This window comes from Aspergillus brasiliensis (genome assembly GCF_001889945.1).
Source record: "Aspergillus brasiliensis CBS 101740 unplaced genomic scaffold ASPBRscaffold_7, whole genome shotgun sequence".
Classification (NCBI taxonomy): domain Eukaryota; kingdom Fungi; phylum Ascomycota; class Eurotiomycetes; order Eurotiales; family Aspergillaceae; genus Aspergillus; species Aspergillus brasiliensis.
In genome coordinates this window covers 280,441-297,676 of record NW_027137448.1, presented here as the reverse complement: position 1 = coordinate 297,676, position 17,236 = coordinate 280,441, and the positions used below count along the sequence as shown (strand labels likewise).

The 17,236-nt window shown below is 50.8% G+C and overlaps 6 protein-coding genes across 6 annotated transcripts; 5 read left to right on the top strand and 1 right to left on the bottom strand.

The window, feature by feature from the left end:
* Positions 1-645: 645 nt before the first annotated feature.
* On the top strand, positions 646-2,820 carry ASPBRDRAFT_55578 (uncharacterized protein; the record flags this gene model as incomplete). The annotated part of the gene is made up of 1 exon (XM_067627406.1): positions 646-2,820. One exon carries the CDS (start codon positions 646-648, stop codon positions 2,818-2,820), a length of 2,175 nt encoding a protein of 724 aa, XP_067478161.1.
* Positions 2,821-4,853: 2,033 nt separating this feature from the next.
* Positions 4,854-7,652, top strand: ASPBRDRAFT_178733 (RMD1 family protein). The gene is made up of 4 exons (XM_067619888.1): positions 4,854-5,196; positions 5,291-6,791; positions 6,845-7,030; positions 7,082-7,652. The coding sequence occupies exons 1-4, from the start codon at positions 5,146-5,148 to the stop codon at positions 7,315-7,317; spliced, it is 1,974 nt and encodes a 657-aa protein (XP_067478160.1). The 5' UTR covers positions 4,854-5,145; the 3' UTR covers positions 7,318-7,652.
* A 1,226-nt stretch (positions 7,653-8,878) lies between these two features.
* On the bottom strand, positions 8,879-10,306 carry ASPBRDRAFT_126769 (uncharacterized protein; the record flags this gene model as incomplete). Its single annotated transcript, XM_067617898.1, has 3 exons — positions 8,879-9,643; positions 9,699-9,838; positions 9,892-10,306. The coding sequence occupies 3 exons, from the start codon at positions 10,304-10,306 to the stop codon at positions 8,879-8,881; spliced, it is 1,320 nt and encodes a 439-aa protein (XP_067478159.1).
* On the top strand, positions 10,305-11,241 carry ASPBRDRAFT_55575 (uncharacterized protein; the record flags this gene model as incomplete). Its single annotated transcript, XM_067627405.1, has 4 exons — positions 10,305-10,408; positions 10,696-10,747; positions 10,893-11,087; positions 11,191-11,241. The coding sequence occupies 4 exons, from the start codon at positions 10,305-10,307 to the stop codon at positions 11,239-11,241; spliced, it is 402 nt and encodes a 133-aa protein (XP_067478158.1).
* Positions 11,242-11,510: 269 nt separating this feature from the next.
* On the top strand, positions 11,511-12,562 carry ASPBRDRAFT_675631 (uncharacterized protein). The gene has a single exon (XM_067628921.1). It carries the CDS (start codon positions 11,774-11,776, stop codon positions 12,077-12,079), a length of 306 nt encoding a protein of 101 aa, XP_067478157.1. The 5' UTR covers positions 11,511-11,773; the 3' UTR covers positions 12,080-12,562.
* Positions 12,563-13,775: 1,213 nt separating this feature from the next.
* On the top strand, positions 13,776-15,292 carry ASPBRDRAFT_675621 (uncharacterized protein). The gene is made up of 4 exons (XM_067628920.1): positions 13,776-13,867; positions 13,913-13,929; positions 14,212-14,398; positions 14,427-15,292. Exons 1-4 carry the CDS (start codon positions 13,848-13,850, stop codon positions 14,830-14,832), a joined length of 630 nt encoding a protein of 209 aa, XP_067478156.1. The 5' UTR covers positions 13,776-13,847; the 3' UTR covers positions 14,833-15,292.
* Positions 15,293-17,236: the final 1,944 nt, after the last annotated feature.

Sequence of the window (17,236 nt, the reverse complement as noted above, 5' to 3'; positions counted from 1 at the left end):
CTTTACAGGACTTTGGAACCAAAACGAGCAAGGTACCCTGAACAATACCATACCGCTCCTCCCCACTCAATACACTCAATACTCACTCACGCCTCTCTCTCTCTCTCTGGTCTTGTCCCCGACTGGCACTCTCCGCTCCAAGGCCGCCTTACACTCGCATCCCCCCGTTCCTTTGGCATCATCTCATCTCATCCTTTCCCTTCCCCTTCCCTCTCTTTCTCTTCCCCTCACCCTCCCCTCTTCCTTCCTCTCTCTCCGTCTCTCTTTCTTTCTCTCCCTCCCACACACCCATTCACACTCACACTCTCTCTTCACGCCCGACACCTTCAAGACCACCCTTCTTGCCATGGGTCTTGTTGGCTTTCACTCTTCGTTTGCTTCCTCATATGCAGACTTCCTTTCTCTCACTATTCTGAGTGCCGTTGCTTGATTCATGGCGTATCGTCTTGACTCGCCTTTCCGTGCATTCGGCCGCTGACCTGCAGCTCTCACGCTGCTATCCGTCTGTATTCCGGACCTCGAATCCTTCCCTCCTCTCAATTCCTCCCCTCCGATCGACTCGGACGTATCTCGCCCTCCTACTTCCTCCCTCTGCTTCGACCTCTCCGTTTTTACCCTCCACATTGTCCCTCTTCAACCTACCTCATGCCGGCTCTCGAGGTACCCGAGTCCGGGTTGTCTCTCTGCAGAGACAACCACGGCAATGATGCTACCACCAAGCCTCCTCAAATCATGCGGCTGAACCTAGCTCAGAGCACTCTTGATGAGCTGATCCAGAGCCTACGGAACGATCAAACAGCCCGAGTTCGCCTGGGGAAACATGCGACTCTCTACTACGGTTCCAAATCCCAACCATTCCATCCCACCCCCGAGACGTGTCGATCAGAGCTATATAGCGGCAGCTCCGCGGACAAAGAAAACTTATATTTCAGCGGTGTTTTGAGCCATAGCTTGGAGGTTCAGAAGGCGAAGGAAGATACCGCGAAAACCGATCAGGCATTAGCCAATTTGGAGCAAAGCCTGAATGCCTTCGAAAGAGGGAAAGAGTCGAAGAAGACCGCTATAATTGATGATGTGAGGGCTTTGCGAGCAGGCGACAGCCGGTCCGGCACTGGGAGACAGGCTGGCCGTCTAGGTCGTGCTCCGGCAAGCAAGGTGGAGCTGGAGAAGGATCGGTTGCTTACTGCCAATCGCTCCGTTTCCTCGAGCCCGGCTCTGGGAGTTGCTCGATCACCTGCGTCCATACCTCCGCTGACGCCTACCTCTGCTCCGCTCCCCCAAAACAAAGATCGCATTCGCCTTGAAGCTCTCAAGGTCCCTTTCATTCATCTCCTCGCCGTCCGGGCGGTTTCCGCCAAATTTCTTGCGCGACAAACCCGCTCGTCTCTCGAAGACTGCGAGACGCTGGCTCGGAAATATGGCATCGAAAACCGAATCAATCCGGAGAAGTTCGATCTCAAAGACAAGACCTACCGAGAGCTTGACGTCTGGAAATTCCCCTACCCCTCCCAGGAAGATCGACAGGAGGCAATTGAGAATGCCATCTCGGCGTTCGATCGCCTGCGGATCTCCCGGTCTGACAAGCTCTGGCAGATGCTGCTTCCCAAGGAAGAACGCGGAAAGGGCAAGTGTTTGTCGCGCCTGGACCTGCGGACGGGCCCCATCAAGAAAGCTGCCACGCCTCGGATACAGGTACAAACCTCTGATGACAATAGCAAGGATGGTTACACTACGGGTCAGGAAACCGACAAGGCTAGTGTGAATGGTCTAACGCCCAGGACGGGTGAGCCGACGTCAGCTCCCAGATCTGGGGCGGTTGCGCAGAAGAAACGGCCCGGCGACAAGGATACCGGTGCCAAACGGACTGCCGCAAAGAGCAAGGTTGCGGGTAACAGTACCTTGACGGGACGCGTCACCAAGAAGGCGGAGCGGAAGACGACCGCGAAACCGGAGGGCAAGTTCAAGTCGGCGGAATTCGTTCATGACTCGGATGAGGACGACACCGATCTGCCAGATGCATCGTCAACCGAGAAGCCACAGCCTGCAAAGGCCAAGGCTGAACCAAAGCCGCAGACTAAACTGCAGAAGCCCAGTCCTCCCAGGGAATCCTCTCATGCGCCGACTCCGAAGGTGGTGGAGCAGCCAGAAGCTACCCCTAAATCGGAGCCGATCGACCAAGCGTCTTATCGGCCTATGGCAGCAAAGAGGCCTCCTTCCTCGCGACCTCCCGCGCAGAAGTCCCCTCAGAAATCCCCTCAAAAGCCGTCGCCCCTCGGGTCCTCGCCCCCAACCAACGCCTCTGATATCCAAAATCGCAGTCGTTCTTCGAGCCAAAACAATTCTTCCAGTTCCTCGTCCTCATCGCCCCTCATAACCCAGGTCAACAAGCCCCGACCTGTCGCGAGCGCGCCCACCGTGAGGAAAGTGGTCAAGTCCAATGGGGTATCCAAACCGGCTGGAGTGGTCAATCCCCTGAAGCGCAAGGCGGAGCTTGAGCGGCCTGCAGCGTTAGCTCAAGTCCCCGGGCGTATTGCGGGGGATCTGGAACACAAACGGCGGCGAGCCGTGAGCACGTCCAGTGGCAGTACTGGGAGTGCCTCGCCGCCTCTCCGCCGCGAAGTTACCCTCCAGGAGTTACACGACAAGTCCAAGAAATTCAAGCGGTTCTACGCCAAGTACCACGCCTTACATGACGCATTGGCCTCTCAGCAGAATCCATCGCGAGCCGACTTGGAGAAGCTCCAGAGGCAGCACATTAGTCTGCGGCGGATGAAGGAAGAGATATGGGCCGAACATCAACAGCTCCGGGGTGGGCTCTAACGACAGATCATGGCAGTTGCATGAATTCATTATTTCATTCATCCTTTATCTATTTCTCGGCCCTTGTTTATGACAGTGTCTAGTCCCGGACATTTACAGAACGGGGGTTCCTGTTATTATTCCACGATGTTGCTTGCTCCTTCTGACTACCATTGTGTCTGTTTTGTTTAGCATGACGAAGCCGGATAACAGAAAAAGTGCTTCGAGGCGTTTTATGGGACCAGGTGGATGTTGTCGACGCTTGATTATTTTTTCTTATTCTCTATCTGATTGATTTTCTTGTTATTTCCTTTGTTGATTGGCATATCGCTGCATCTTATCACGCTGACAAAGAGCATGCATGTAATGGGAATGGGTACATATTAGAGGCCGGACTGTCATGGAGGGCCCGAAAGCAAGGCAGCTGCAAGGAGTCCTTCGATACCGGGAGACGGACATGAAACTAGAGACCAATGAAAGACAAGATTCATACACCATATTTGTTCCTGTCGCCTCCGTTCCTACAGTAAAATAAAGCTAGTTCGACTGCACTCGTTCGGTTAGTAGTAGACTACCAAGGAATCAGTGGCCCGACGAAGGTAATTCCCGCGCTCTATTTTCTTGTCTCTTCCAGTTTGTTCCGATCCTACCGCAACACGAACCCGTCCGTCCGTCCTGCCTGCCCCTCATGTGGCTGCCACTTCCACTCTCAACCAATTCCTTGCCCGATTAGGTCCTCGGGTTCTGATTCCAGCCCAATCTGGTCGACAATAAATACCCGGAACCTACAATACCAACAGAAGGAAACAAAAGAGACCGCCATCACCCTACTTTGACAAAGTAACTTACAATGTATAGTATGAGGGGTGAATAGTAACACCTAATTATCTGGTTAGTTAGTATGAGATTGATCAATAGTATATACATGATCCGCATGTCAATCTGATCCTACACACGAAAATCCCCATGCACGAAAGCAAGTGACTACTAGTCAGTTATACCCCGGATCATCCCCCTCACCCATCTTCTACTAAAAATCATCGTTGATACTGCCTACCAGGGAAACATTGACTATGTATGAGAGTAAACTATGGTACACACTAAACCACATCAGGACCGGAAGTTGAATCGGACTGAATCCCCTTCCCTCATTCATTCAATCCTCCTCACTAACTAGTAACTGCTTAGTAGTAAGTAAAACCTCACCCCCACTATCGGCACGTGGCTGAAGTGGCCGACTTTGTCCCGAATGGGTAGGGATACGCTACATCGTACGTAGTATGGATACCTTACGGAGGCGGGTGTCATGTATGTAATATGTATGTATGTTTAGTTTGTGTATTGGTATTGGTATTGATATGGGTGTATCTTACGGGCGTGGGATTTTGGGGTAAATGATGTCATGCTCCTTCTGTTCTGTGTGTTTCGTTCTATGAGGTTCATCTTTTTGTTGTAAGTGATATATGATGGTTTATTGGGGATTGGTATACTTTGGTTTTATGGTGTTTCAGTTGTTGTTAGTTCGGCGTGTTCTGGATATATATTTGGCTGATTTGTAGTTCGGTTTGGAGGGATGTGGATGTAGCTGAGTGGTGGTGAGGGTATTAGGAATGATCTTTAGTAGTACTAATCTCTTTCAGTCTGTCATAGCAATGATAATTAAGCTATTAATTAGTTTTGTATTATAACAGTATCAACTTATGGACTCGGTTTTTGCCAATGCATTTCAAGTTCAGTTTCACTGAGTAGGAGGGGAGCTCGCTGGTACTACTATTTACTATTGGTATGCATACTCAGTGTTCAGATAGACACTACTACTAAACCCTGGTATGTAGGATACAGACTTTTGCAGAAAAAAGGCAACACATTCATGATTAGGCCCAGTAAATCTCTTAGAAAAATCTTCTGTGATCCATCTATTATGTCCTATTGATCCTGTCTCTTCTTGTATCTTGTCTACTTTCCCGCCATGCCCAATCGGGTTTACGGCCGGAGACATCCCAGGCGGTGGGAGCGACCAGAGCAGAGCTTGGATACTTCAATTGACCGTGAATCTTTTTCCCCCCATCATGCTCTCGTTCATCCTAATCCCGTGGTCTCCGTGTCCCTTTTCAATGATCCTGTGATGCGATTGATATAACATATCCCAGTTCATTACTCTCAACCCCGCTGTGTGGGTGACCCCAACGGCGAATCCCAGTCTGGATCTTCCCCCGACCGATAAGCCAGACACAGCTTGGTGACGTTAATCCGTCCGATTCGAACCCTTGCTGTCTTATCACCTGCCGTCCATACTACCACCATTCTCAAGTCTTTAATCAACCTACAGAAAGCAGTATATTGGCCATGACCCCTGCAAGAGGGCGTGGTCCAAGCCAGAGGAGTCCCCATGTCCTGGTGAGTATGCCATTCTTACTTACCACCCCCCTGCTCCGGCGCAATTTAAACTCTAGAAATCAAACTAACCACGCCCATCATCATCATCATCCAGGTGACCGACTCCCGAGACCAACAAACCACTCAACCCCGTCGTCGCCGCTCCCCCGCAACCCGTTTCATCACAGTCGATAATGTCCTCCAATACACCTCCGACGTTCCGTCCATGCAGCAGCGCCAGCCGCCACAAGGCGCCCGGGCGCGGCCGCGTTCCCGTCTCGCTTCCGCCGCGGGCGGCTTAATCGGTGCTGGCGGAGCGGGCTCCTCCACCGGGGGATCCAGTGCGGTCAGCACAGCAGCGACAATGAAGCGACTGGCAGCACAGCCGCGACTGCCTCCCCGCACGACTAAAGTCAGTGAGAAGCTGGTGCTGCTGCCGGAAGCGGGGGACGAGATGCGCGAGGGCGAGGAGGAAGGAGAAGAGGAGGATGAGGAGACGGTGGACGAGGAATTCGTGCAGAGGATCGCGAAGGATAAGAATCTTGATCCGGATTCGGTGAGGCAGACGTTACTGGCGCAGAAGAAACTGGATGGGGATTTTGGCGTCGATAATGAGATCGCGCCGTTGTTGGCCGAGGAGGAGGTGATGAGAAAGAGGAAGGTCGCTCCGGAGAAGGCGAAGAGTTATGCGGAGCGGTTGCCTAAGGCGCGTCGCGCGGAGAAGTTGGCGAGAGTGACGGCGTATTGTACGGCGCAGGCTTATAAGATGAGCTCGTTGGCGTCGTTTGTGAAGGAGAGGCATGGTGGGAAGACGAAGCTGTATGATGATTGTCTGTATACGGCGTATCATTTGCCGTTGTTGCCCGGGCATGAGGGGTATAGGCTGAGGAGTAGTCCGGTGTTGAAGAAGCCTGGTGGGAAATCGCTGCTGGATGAGGAGATTGAGCGCAATGAGCTGCGAGATCATCATGAAGATTATATGCCGGAGGCGGAGGAGCATTCGGTGTTTGGGGGCCGTCACGAACATAGTTCGCACCCACATGAATCGCATCAGGCTAGTGAAGGGGATCATGCTGGCTCTGGTTCGAGGGAACAGTTCGGTCAAAATACTGGCCATGGACAGCCGGGTCCGACGGGTCCAACGGCCTCGTCGAGGTTATCATACAATGTGGCGGAGATGTTCGTCTTCAGCTACGGAGTTGTCGTCTTTTGGAATTTCACCGAAAAGCAAGAGAAGGATCTCCTGGCTGATTTGGCGTTTGCGACTTCATCCGCAACAGGATCACCCATCCCGCTGGCTACCATGCCATTGCAAGAGGAGGACTTTGAAACGGAGGAATTCCATTTCGAATATTCGACCGAAATCTCACGTCCGCGCGTCTACAATGACATGATCACTCTGCGCAGCGGCGACCACATGATCAAGCTGGCCATCAGTCATGGCATTGCTCAGAGCACCAAGCTCTGCTTCTTCGAGGAAGTCATGGCTCGCCAGATGGCTGAGGCCAAGGACGTTCCTCGCCGGCTTGCCATGACTGGCAACTTAGGCATGAAGCGAGACGAAGTCTTCCGGATTTTGGGCAGTCTGTTCAAGAGCCGAGTAGAAGTGAACCTTTGTATGTGGCGTCCCCCCAATTCTCAAGATGGATGAAGTTCTAATCCCATACAGCGTCCAATATGCTCGACGTCCCCAACTTCTTCTGGGAAAGCGAGCCCACTCTCTACCCGCTTTACATTGCTGTTCGCGAGTATCTCGAGATCAAGCCCCGAATTCAAGTCCTCAACGAACGCTGCCGTGTTTTCCTCGACCTGGCCGAAATACTCTCTGATTCGATTGCCGATAACAGAACCTCGCGTATGCCATCCTTATCGTGATATTCTTGAACACAAACTAATAAGCAATCAGATCAAACCTGGATCATTATCGTCCTAATCATCATCTCCATCCTCGTCACCACCTTCGAAGTCTTCCTCCGCTTCGGCCTCCTCTCCGCCCGCGAAGGCGACGCATCTTCAACAATCACTACCGTCCTCTCCCGAGCCCTCGGACATACTTCACCCGCACCCGTATGTTCGTGTCCAGCTGTTCCTGGAGTTCCAGCAGGCATGGGAACATTGAACACGACCGGCTTGCCGTATTGATAATACCATACCATACGTACCTAATACTTACCTTTCTCACCACCCCTTTTCGAATTCCATCTACCATAGCAGGCTGGATCATACCATACTCCATTCCTTTACTCTCTTATACGACAACTCATAGGCACACGCAATCAAACATACTTCCTCCTTTTTCTTGATTAGGCGATGTTTTCCCTCCGACGTTTAAGCTAAGTCAAGATAGCTCAAGAGAGACAGGATATATCCCTTTCCTTCACTGTACCTATTACACATTAATCAATCAATCTATCTGTCAACCAACCAACTCACTTATCAACCCATCACATCATAGTATTAGATTGAAGCACATGACTACCTACCCCTAACACGACAAGTACTGTAAACTACAACGTATCAGATGCACATAACCTCCGACCAATCAACTAATCTCTGGTAATCACCTACTCACTACTTGTCCTAGACAAAATGCAATTTATTGCAAACTCTCCAGGAGTAAACACATATCCATCTGCCTTAAGGCACACACACTCTTTCTATCATTAATGCCTTAGGCAAAACAAGTTACGGCCTGAGGCCTATGATAATATGTTGCCTAAGGCACCTATGATCTCATAAGGAGCTAGACTAGTAGCTGGCTCCGAGGCAGGCGGAGGCAGGTACGTCATCACCGGGAAGGAACCCTGCTAGTGGGTGTTTCAGGTAAAATGAGCTCTCGCTCTATTCATTCCAACCTCCATCCAAGTGGGTTACCGGGGGGGATATTTCGGAAAGAGTACTGGATTCTTCTAGTTTGCCTGGTGGAATAATCCACTGCCGTGTCTTTCCCACAGTAGTAGCGATCGATGTACATTTAGTAGTAGTGTAGTAGTATACTATGGTAGTTATAAAGCAAATGGGGGGGTTATTTCTATCATACATGACAAGGAACAGGTTCATCTACACCCTGAATCTTAAAAAGGATGAAAGGCCGTTGAGAAATTATCACACAAAGGAAAATAAGGAAACGAAGAACAAGATGATGATGGTGCAAGGGGATACAACACACACACAAGAGGAAAGAGAATAGGTATAGAACAAATGCAGACGATGATGATGATGGAATAATAGCATAAACCAGACCAAGACCCCGAATTCCCAAACCCCATTCCGACCGAGCCATGACACCTTTTCCACCTCTCTATATTTTATGCTTCGTCCTGGTGGTCGTATCGCACATAAGACACAAAAGGAATAACAGAATGGAACAGAGGGGACAACTCAGATCCTGCGCACGCGACAAATCAGCTAGCCCGGACTCCTTCCAGCGCTGGTGACCCACACTGGGAAATGCAAAGATGACGGTATATCGAATAATCAAAAATATATGCCATGATGTTGAACACGAGGGACGAACAATGCTGGAAAAAGATAGATATGACAAAGGAAAATAACAGGGAATCAACAAAGGAAATATGTTATATTCGCCAAGCACCACCCAAGGGATGCTAGACGTTATGCACGGTGGTGTAGTGGAACAGCGACTCCCTCTGAATTAGCGGCCCTGCCGTCTGTTGGGAGCGTTCCGATCTACTATCCACAATTACACTGGAGTCGACCATGCGCTCTCCATCTTGTGCTTCAGATCATAGCCGTCCGGTTCCGTGCTCGTAGGCCGCCGGATGGTGGAGTTGGGGAAGTACATATGAGGGGGCATAGCGCTTGGATATGCGGGCCCGCTAGTTTCCGGGTAGAAGTCGGTTGCCGAGCCAGGCGACGGGATGCTGGCATGCGAAGGTGAAGGCCAACCCAGGCTGGTCATATGCGGGCTTCCGCTAACGCTATTGGGCCGGTGGTCGTTGTTGGCGGGCGGCTCAAGAGGCTGCGGAGGACCGTATCCAGACGGATGGGAAGTCATCGAGGGACGGGGGTGCGGAGCGCTACCATAACTAGACAACGATGGGGACGTCGCGGTCGGGGAAGCCCGGGGACTCGCCTGCGTGAAACCGCCGCGAACATGGGGTGGAATCGATCCGTTCGGCATGTAGTAGTCGGAGCGAGGCATATTCAACGGAGGGAGATCACCAGCGGGAGATATAGGATGGTGTGCCGGAGAGGGAGTGGAATGGACAGAGCCGTGCTCGGAGAACATATCACCAGGCATCCTCGCTCTCTCCTTGTTTTGCCTCAGGTTGGCCTCGGTTTCCGCGGCAGCTTCCTCGATTGTACCTGTGTGGTGGTTCTGATGGCGTGTCAGGGTAGTGCGGCGAGTGAATGTCTTCTGGCAGTTCGCATAAGGGCACTTGTACGGACGCTTCCCAGAATGAATTCTGCGGTGTCGCGCCAGGGAGGACGAATCACTGAAAGGCTACAAAAGCCCGTTAGTCCGGCTTGAAACCCACTCGAAAAGAGCCTGCACATACCTTGCCACATCTCTCGCACATATGAGGCTTCTCTCCAGTGTGGACTCGGGAGTGCACCGTCAGCGCTGAACGTTGGATGAATTGTTTGCCACAGCCGGGCCAGTCACAAGCGTGAGGTCTGATGCCGGAGTGAATACGTTCTATGTAGCGTTAGTTTACTGTCTCCCTCTCCAATCTCGTCAGAAATGCTTACCGTGCCTTGCGAGATCACTGCGGCGGGCGAATCCTTTACCGCAAGTACCACAGTGGAAGGTTTTGGGAGGAGGATCCGGCCTTCCTTGAGGGCCGGCGTTCGGTATTTGAGCACCACCGGCATAGGCCCCAGGAACAAAAGGATTCTGCAATAGGGGCAACCCCGGCCCCGGGTGTGCCTGGTGTGCATAGCGCATATCATGAGCCATGTTCGGCACCTGGCCGAGTGGACCATGAGGGGGATATGCAAGGACAGCTTGATCACCAGCGTCGGAGACACCAGGTTCCGACTTCATTTTAGGCGATGACGTGTGGTCGAGCCCAGGATTCGGTACCAAATGCTGATGATCAAATTGTCCGTCTGCGGCAACCATGGCGGCAGAACCTTTTCTATTCAAAATAGTTGTGATGTCCATGACCCGACCCCGCGAAGAGCTGAGGGACGGTGGTCAAGGACGGTCGAAGAATTTCACGGTAGCCCGTCTGACGCGTAGCCGCAGAATGACTCCACGGCGCTGGTTGGAAGGCTGTTGAGTGGCTGAGACAAATGATGAGTTAGCTTCATGGGAGTAATCGATTGTGATACAGACAAACAGCGCAGTCGTGGCTTGCATATGGGAGTAACCACAGGCAACACACTGGCAGAATGGCCGCGAGTGCTCCACCGACTTCAGACCGAATATGGTTGGAAAGCACACAGACGTCATACACAGACGATTTGCCAGAATAAGCGAAAAGAAAACAACTGTAGAACTCACCTTGCTTTGCGCTACCTGTAGCTCAAGGACTTTTTCGTCCTGACGAGGTGTGACGTGGGCGAAGATGACCGGGATCACGGATTTTTCGTAATCAGGAATGTGAGGACAAGGGCGAGTTGTCAACCCAAAATGCGCAGTAAACTCACGTCTGGGCAGCGAATAACAGCGCGGACGAGGGTTCCTGGTATCGCCAGATATCCAGACGCTTGACTGTTTCGTTTGGCTTTTGGGAGCAGAATCCGAGGTGTTGAAAGAATGGGCGCTTCTTCACGAATCGGAACGTCCGCAGTTGTTCTGTAACAGTAGATTCGGAACTGACCCAGTGAAGACCACGATCCTAGTTCTGACTTTTACGGAAAGCTGCAGCGAAACTTATCCAGCGGTAATCGAATCGAAGCGGCTCGAAGTCACCGGTGTAAATTCGACAAATCTCAAGTCGGTCGTTGGAACACACGACTTGTAATCAACCCAGGTGTCGCTACGGCTTGCACGCAAAATTGCGACAAGGTCCAGATTCACTTTAGGTATATATGCGATCGCAGGATATGAATGTGCGCGCCGTCGAAGTGGTTCAGCGGGTTCGCCCAGGATAAAAAGCTCAGCGTCACCAAAGGAGGGGTAAACGGGCAGGGCGTGAATTATTCGGACTCGAACGGTGGCCTTATGGATAGATTCTGAATGGGGTCACCCATAGAGTATTAGTAAACTGCGCGCAAACGAAAGAATCAAGTGAAGGGGAAGGTGTCTAGTGCGCGGCCTGTCCAGTGTCTGAAATTCCTTTTTCTTCCCACCGAAACAGGTGGGTGAGAAAATGTTCCCAATCCGAGCCCGCTCAATGGACGGCATTGCGCGCAGGCTCTGAACCCAGGAAATGCGACAAATAAGACGCTGGATGGGCTCAGAGACGTGACCTGCAGGCGCACATATCCTTCCACATGCCGCGAGGGAGAGTGCAGTCATCATTGACTGGGAGGGGAACGGAGGAGAGGGGGAGGGCACCCAAGCAAGCGCGGGGGAGCTGCGGTGTGGAAAGCGCCAAAGGAGCCAAGCAAGAGGTACTTACAGAGTGACAGCTTTCAGGTGAAACGCGGTCAAGATGGACACGGTCTGGGGGGGAGACCCAAAATGTTGTTGTTATTGTTGCGCGTGGAAGAAGGGGATCGACGGAAAGAAAATGGGGGGGAGGTTTCCGAAGAGTTAAAACAGCAAGCAATGGGGGAAGGAAAAAAAGAAGAGGCCTGTTCGACGGAGCTTCTCGGGGTTATTCTGACGGGAGAAGCAATAGAAGGTCAGAGGGGAGGGAAATTCCTCGAGAACCACACGGCCGTGGCGAACCGATGCAAAGAGGCGGAAAAGCAAATGCACCAGCAGGATGTGGGAAAGGATAAGCAAGGAGGTTTGACAGGGAGGAGAATAGAAAAAAAGAATTAAAAAAAAAAAACACAAATAAAGAGGAAGTAAGTTTGGACGGTTCTTCTTGGTACAGACCAGAAGAGAAGAACCCTGGTCAAGGGAGAATTTGTAAGGTGAGGATGGGAAAAAGAATAATTAATGGCAGAATGATTTCTGGATGATTGTTGGATGGGGATGTTCTTTGGTCGGTAAAAACAGGCACAGTAATAGGCAGAGTAAGAATGAAATAAAATCAGAATAATGATGATAATAATGATAATAATAATAATAGATACTCAAACCAATCCAGCAATCAATCAATCAATCAATCAATCAACCGGGGATTCGGGGGCTGCAGGTGAATATTAATGGGCAAAACAGAGCCCAACAGCAGGTGGCTGCTCGTTTTCTTATAGATCCAGTTAAAATAACTTCTTCTACTCCTTCTAGTGTGATCCAGCTCCATACGGTGTGCGTGCCTCACCCGTTCGTCTTATTAGTGAGGGATGGATGTTGCTCCTCTCCTTCCGACCATCACCACTTGGTCTGGCAGGCAAGTTAAAATTAAATGTTATTATAATTAGTATAGCTGGAAGTCCTTCCTTTTCCTTTTCCAACAGTAGTGGCGGTAAATAAAATAAAATAGAAGAGAATAAAAAAATAATAGAAAATTAGAAAAATAATAATACTAATAAGATTAGTATTATTATTTTAGTATTTATGAATATTATAATTATAATTATTATTATTATGATTATTTTTGATGAGAATTCCACTGACGACTTCCTCCCTGACTAGTTCAGTCCCAGACTTCTAACTACTTACTGCTAGTACGAGACTGACCTAGTTACTTACTGACTACCACGACTCTAATGTACCACTACAGCTTCGCACGTTTCCACCACAGGCCCCAAGTGGCTCCAGTGAACTCAACTCAACTCGCCCGAAGAAGCTGGCGGCACCAGAAGGTCACCGTCAGCGCTCGGCTCCACAACGTGGCTTTCCCCGTCTCTCCCTGGCCGTGCGAGAATCGCTCCTGCTGGGTGGGTATCGGCGGGATGATGCCGATCTGAATGAATCAGGACAATATTATTCTTTTTCTGGGTGCCGCGGGCCAGGCGATTGATTACTTTCCATCTGTGCCAACCAACCCTTCCCCCCTTCGTCACAATTCCCTCGGGACATGCTGTGAAGGAAACGTGATGGAAGAACAAGGAACCGCGTCCGATCAAACGGTTTACTAGACTAGTAGCCGCCTTGCCAACCAGAGGCTTTTCCCGCTCGGAGGAACACGCGATGACAAGAGAGCATCCCACGGGACACAATCTGCGCTAAAGGGTGAGAAGGAGGGGTTGTGCGATATAACGTAAACTGGTACAAGGCAGATTGAGGGAGCGAGAGAGAGAGAGGGAGGAATAAGGTCCCCCGATCGTGGCTGGTAACTGGGCCACGGATATTGCATCACACTTCGGAAGCTACTCCTGCACCTACCCCAGGAGTTTCCCTCTCTCAAGGGGCCTCTATCTGCCCCTGGTGCGCCCATCGAGAGGGGAAAAGGAAGAGCACGGAGGATAAGCCGGAACCATAGGAAGGACAAAGACAAATGAGAAAAAAAAGAAAGCAGGAGAGAAAAAGGAAATCAGGTGCTCAGATCGGACTGGCTGCATGCTTCAAGAGTATCGTGCGACAATTGCGAAAAACTCTCCAGGCGCCGGCTCCGATCAGGCATCAACCATCATCCTATAGCATCGCCTCCCCAGAGAGGGCAAGAAATCCTGCAGCTTCTTTACACAAGCTCGACAACAGGATGCCTTGTTCGGGAAGAAAGTGAAAATAAATTATGAATTTGAACCTGAAAATGAAAATAAAAAGGGTGACTCTTATTTGTTGTCAGCCTTTTCCTTGGACGAAATTTCAGGGCGACGCGATCGCTAATCTCGCTTTAGAGTAACTACTTCACCTACTACAGGAACTTAAGGAAGGACTAAACTTCATCGCGGACTAACCCCAGGCGATTCGGCTGTTCAACGGACGATGTGATTTGCCCCTTTCGGAAGAGGGTCTCAGCATGGCCTGTGATTACCGAAAGAACAACGGTGGGAAAGCTAATTTCCTTCTAGAAAGGTTCGAATGATGGGGAATCGGGCGTGGTCCAGGACCTCCTGGAGGAGCTTTGAACGCACTATTACATAGTGGCCTTCCACCCGTCCCTCTCCTCGGTCTCCTCTTCCCTCCCATCCGGCTGCAGGGACAGGTCTGCCTCATCCTGTCGGATGCTTCAGTCCCCATTCCCCATTCCACTCACCGATCTGCATGTCACGTTGGACCACATGCTGACTGGTGCAGCGAATGTGTTTGGTGTTCGTGGAGGACATCGAGCAGCGAGCCACAAGGGCACCAACCAAGAAGGGGCTAATTCTGAAGCGCCAGACAAGCAGGGTTTGATGATACGGAGGACGGTAATGGGCCGTGGAGTCTTTTTCCCGCCCGGTTCCTACAAGAAATGCCCTAGTCCTGCGACTAGTCGCCTAGTCTTGCTAGTCTACGGACCTGACGGAGGAGGCTGCGACGAAGAGTCCACCCGTGCTGGCTCTGGGCTTCAATTCAGGGCTTCCCTCCTTTTCTTTCTTTCTTTTTTTTTTTTTTTTGGTTTCTCCTCTGCCCACCCCTCTTGCCATTTTCTCTTCCTGTCGAACTTTTTCTTTTCCCCTGCTTGCTTTTTCCTTTTCGGTTGTGACCTTGTTGGTCTCCCTTGCAGAAGACTCACCAACTCCACTTGCTACACACACTAACGGACTCGTACATCGTATGGATCCCCCGGTTGAACCAGTCATGTTGGCTGCCAAGCCCACTTCGGGCTTCCGGCGACCTTCTAGAAAGAGCTCGGAAGGGCAATGGAAGGCTTCTAAAGCGTCTTCCCCCCTCCTCCTCATGTGCCATTGCGGCTGCGTCATCCACCTTGGGCCGATGGTGGCCCTTGTCTCTCTCTCCTCCTGGCGCTCGTGTCACATCCCTGAGTGGAAGATCCCACGACAACGCACAGCGGACTTGGACATAGCCGGGCCTCCGACAACCAACAAGAAAAAAAGAAAAGAATAAAAATAAATGAAAATAAAATACATGATAGCTGCAGACTACTTAGCGAACCCCGGAATTGACTTTCTGGTGGTCAGTGTGAATTTCTATTGATTAGGTGACCGTGAACCCGAAGAATAGGACAGCTTATGCGCCCGTCCTATCTGCCCATCGGCATCGTCATCGTCATCGTCGCCCGGAATCCCTGCAGGTGTCCGTGTTGGTCGCGGATCCGTGTTGAATGATTCTCTCGGCCCCACGGCTGGTCTCTTTTCCGAACGTTGTCTCGTCCCTAGAGTCTTGGACAGAATTCTCTTGGGAATGGCTTGACTTGGCCCACGTAGATTCAGGGGCGCTCGGGGCGCGAGGAACAAGTGTGGCTAGAGCGGACGATGATGACGTCCTACTAACTGCCGCCTGCATCAGTAATACTACTACTCCGTACTAAGCGGAGGGACTGCGGTCGACCATCATATGCGGGACATACGATTGGACCGACGGGCTAGGCTTAATTGCGAGTGGCCGCTTGGAGTTTCAGTTGTTGGAGAAGAGGACGGGCCTTGCGAGCTACGTTGCCCAAAGCAGAATAGGGGAGAGTTCCACAGGTATGGTGTGGTCTGGTTCACGGCGCTTGAATTGAGAGACGGCCGACTAAGCCGTCAGATTGATGAGGGACGATGATGCATCGCCATCGGCTGATGCAGGAGCAGATACTCTAGCGCCAGATTGCCTCTTTCTGGAAGCTTGCCTATGCAGGACAATCACATCGTCAGCCCTCGGGGTCAACGCGCAGACGCATGGGAGGATTTAAGTTAAGTTCGTGAATCCCATTGTCTTTATCGCCACTGTTTTCCTTTTACCCTACTAGTGTATGAAGTAGTAGTTTGAGGAGCTGCAGCGATGCAGCTGCAGTACGACCATTTCTCGTCACAGCCCAATTCGATTTCTTCCGTCTGCCATCGGATAGGGGAAGGGAGCAGGCAGAACAAGACGAACTCAGGAGAACATCCGATTACCAACCACCACCATTTCCATCTCCTAAGCACTAAGCTTCTATCCCAACTGGGTATATACCGCGTATTACTTTACTCCGTCTTTCGTCACAAGAAGAGTCACACATAACTACTGCTCATTCACTCACTCACTCACTACACCGCATCATCAACACCGCTTTCTTCGTATCCTTATTTTCCCCGACACGACTCGACACCTTTTATGGAGTTACTCCATACAAACTAGGAGTTTTCTCCATGCCATAGCAGTCATAGTGGCAAGACCATGACCCATCTTCCACCTCCCCCCCTCTCTCCCTCTCCTTCTCCTCTGGCCGGCCCATTCCTGATCGACAACCCCAAGAATCAAGCCCGCCCAGCAAGACATTCAGTCTTTACTCTACGCAGATAGTGCACGCCCTCATGATCTTCACCGGCATCATGAAAACGAGACCCGACCCGAGACTAACGGACTAGTCGCTAGGGAAGGAATAACATACTTAAACTACTAAGGTATAGTTTAAACCGCACCGGGTAAGTCGAGAGTAAAAAGGGCGGCTGATGTTTTTCTCTTTCGTAATGGCAGACTCCATAGGGAGACCTACTATCTATCCATCCCATGAATTGTCATCTATTATTCAGCTATCAATGTCGCACTCAGAAACAAAACAGGAGAAGGGAAAAAAAATAAAGGGAGACGCGACAAGACCAGGAGGAGAAAAAAGGATGGACCAAACTAACTCTCTGGGTCCCTCCTCCGAACTGGAGCAAAAGAACAAACCAAAAACTCCATCCAAGCTACGGCACAGAAAGGAAACTCGCCAGGCCGGCCCCATAACCCTGACTAGAACAATCAAACTAACTAACCAACTATGAACTAACAAGTTAACTAAGTAGTTACTCCGTAAACGTCTACGGTATGGAACTATGGATAGAGTATGCTTCCAGAAGACACGTAGAACACTCTCCCTTTAAAGTGGGGATTGTATGGCTGGATCATGGTTCACCGACGGAGTTTTATTCTGTGTTTGGAGATAAATGTGGATTCATCGTCTTCGTGACGGGGGGAGGGAAGGGGGGGAGGAAGGTGAGGGAATTCCATCTATCCTTCTGCCGTCTTCATTAGCAA

Coding starts and splice junctions, on each gene's coding strand:
- ASPBRDRAFT_178733 (XM_067619888.1), top strand. CDS start 5,146: ATGACCCCTGCAAGAGGGCGTGGTCCAAGCCAGAGGAGTCCCCATGTC. Junction 5,197..5,290: donor AGAGGAGTCCCCATGTCCTG/GTGAGTATGCCA, acceptor ATCATCATCCAG/GTGACCGACTCCCGAGACCA. Junction 7,031..7,081: donor TGCCGATAACAGAACCTCGC/GTATGCCATCCT, acceptor ATAAGCAATCAG/ATCAAACCTGGATCATTATC.
- ASPBRDRAFT_675631 (XM_067628921.1), top strand. CDS start 11,774: ATGTTGTTGTTATTGTTGCGCGTGGAAGAAGGGGATCGACGGAAAGAA.
- ASPBRDRAFT_675621 (XM_067628920.1), top strand. CDS start 13,848: ATGCCTTGTTCGGGAAGAAA. Junction 14,399..14,426: donor TGGTGCAGCGAATGTGTTTG/GTGTTCGTGGAG, acceptor TCGAGCAGCGAG/CCACAAGGGCACCAACCAAG.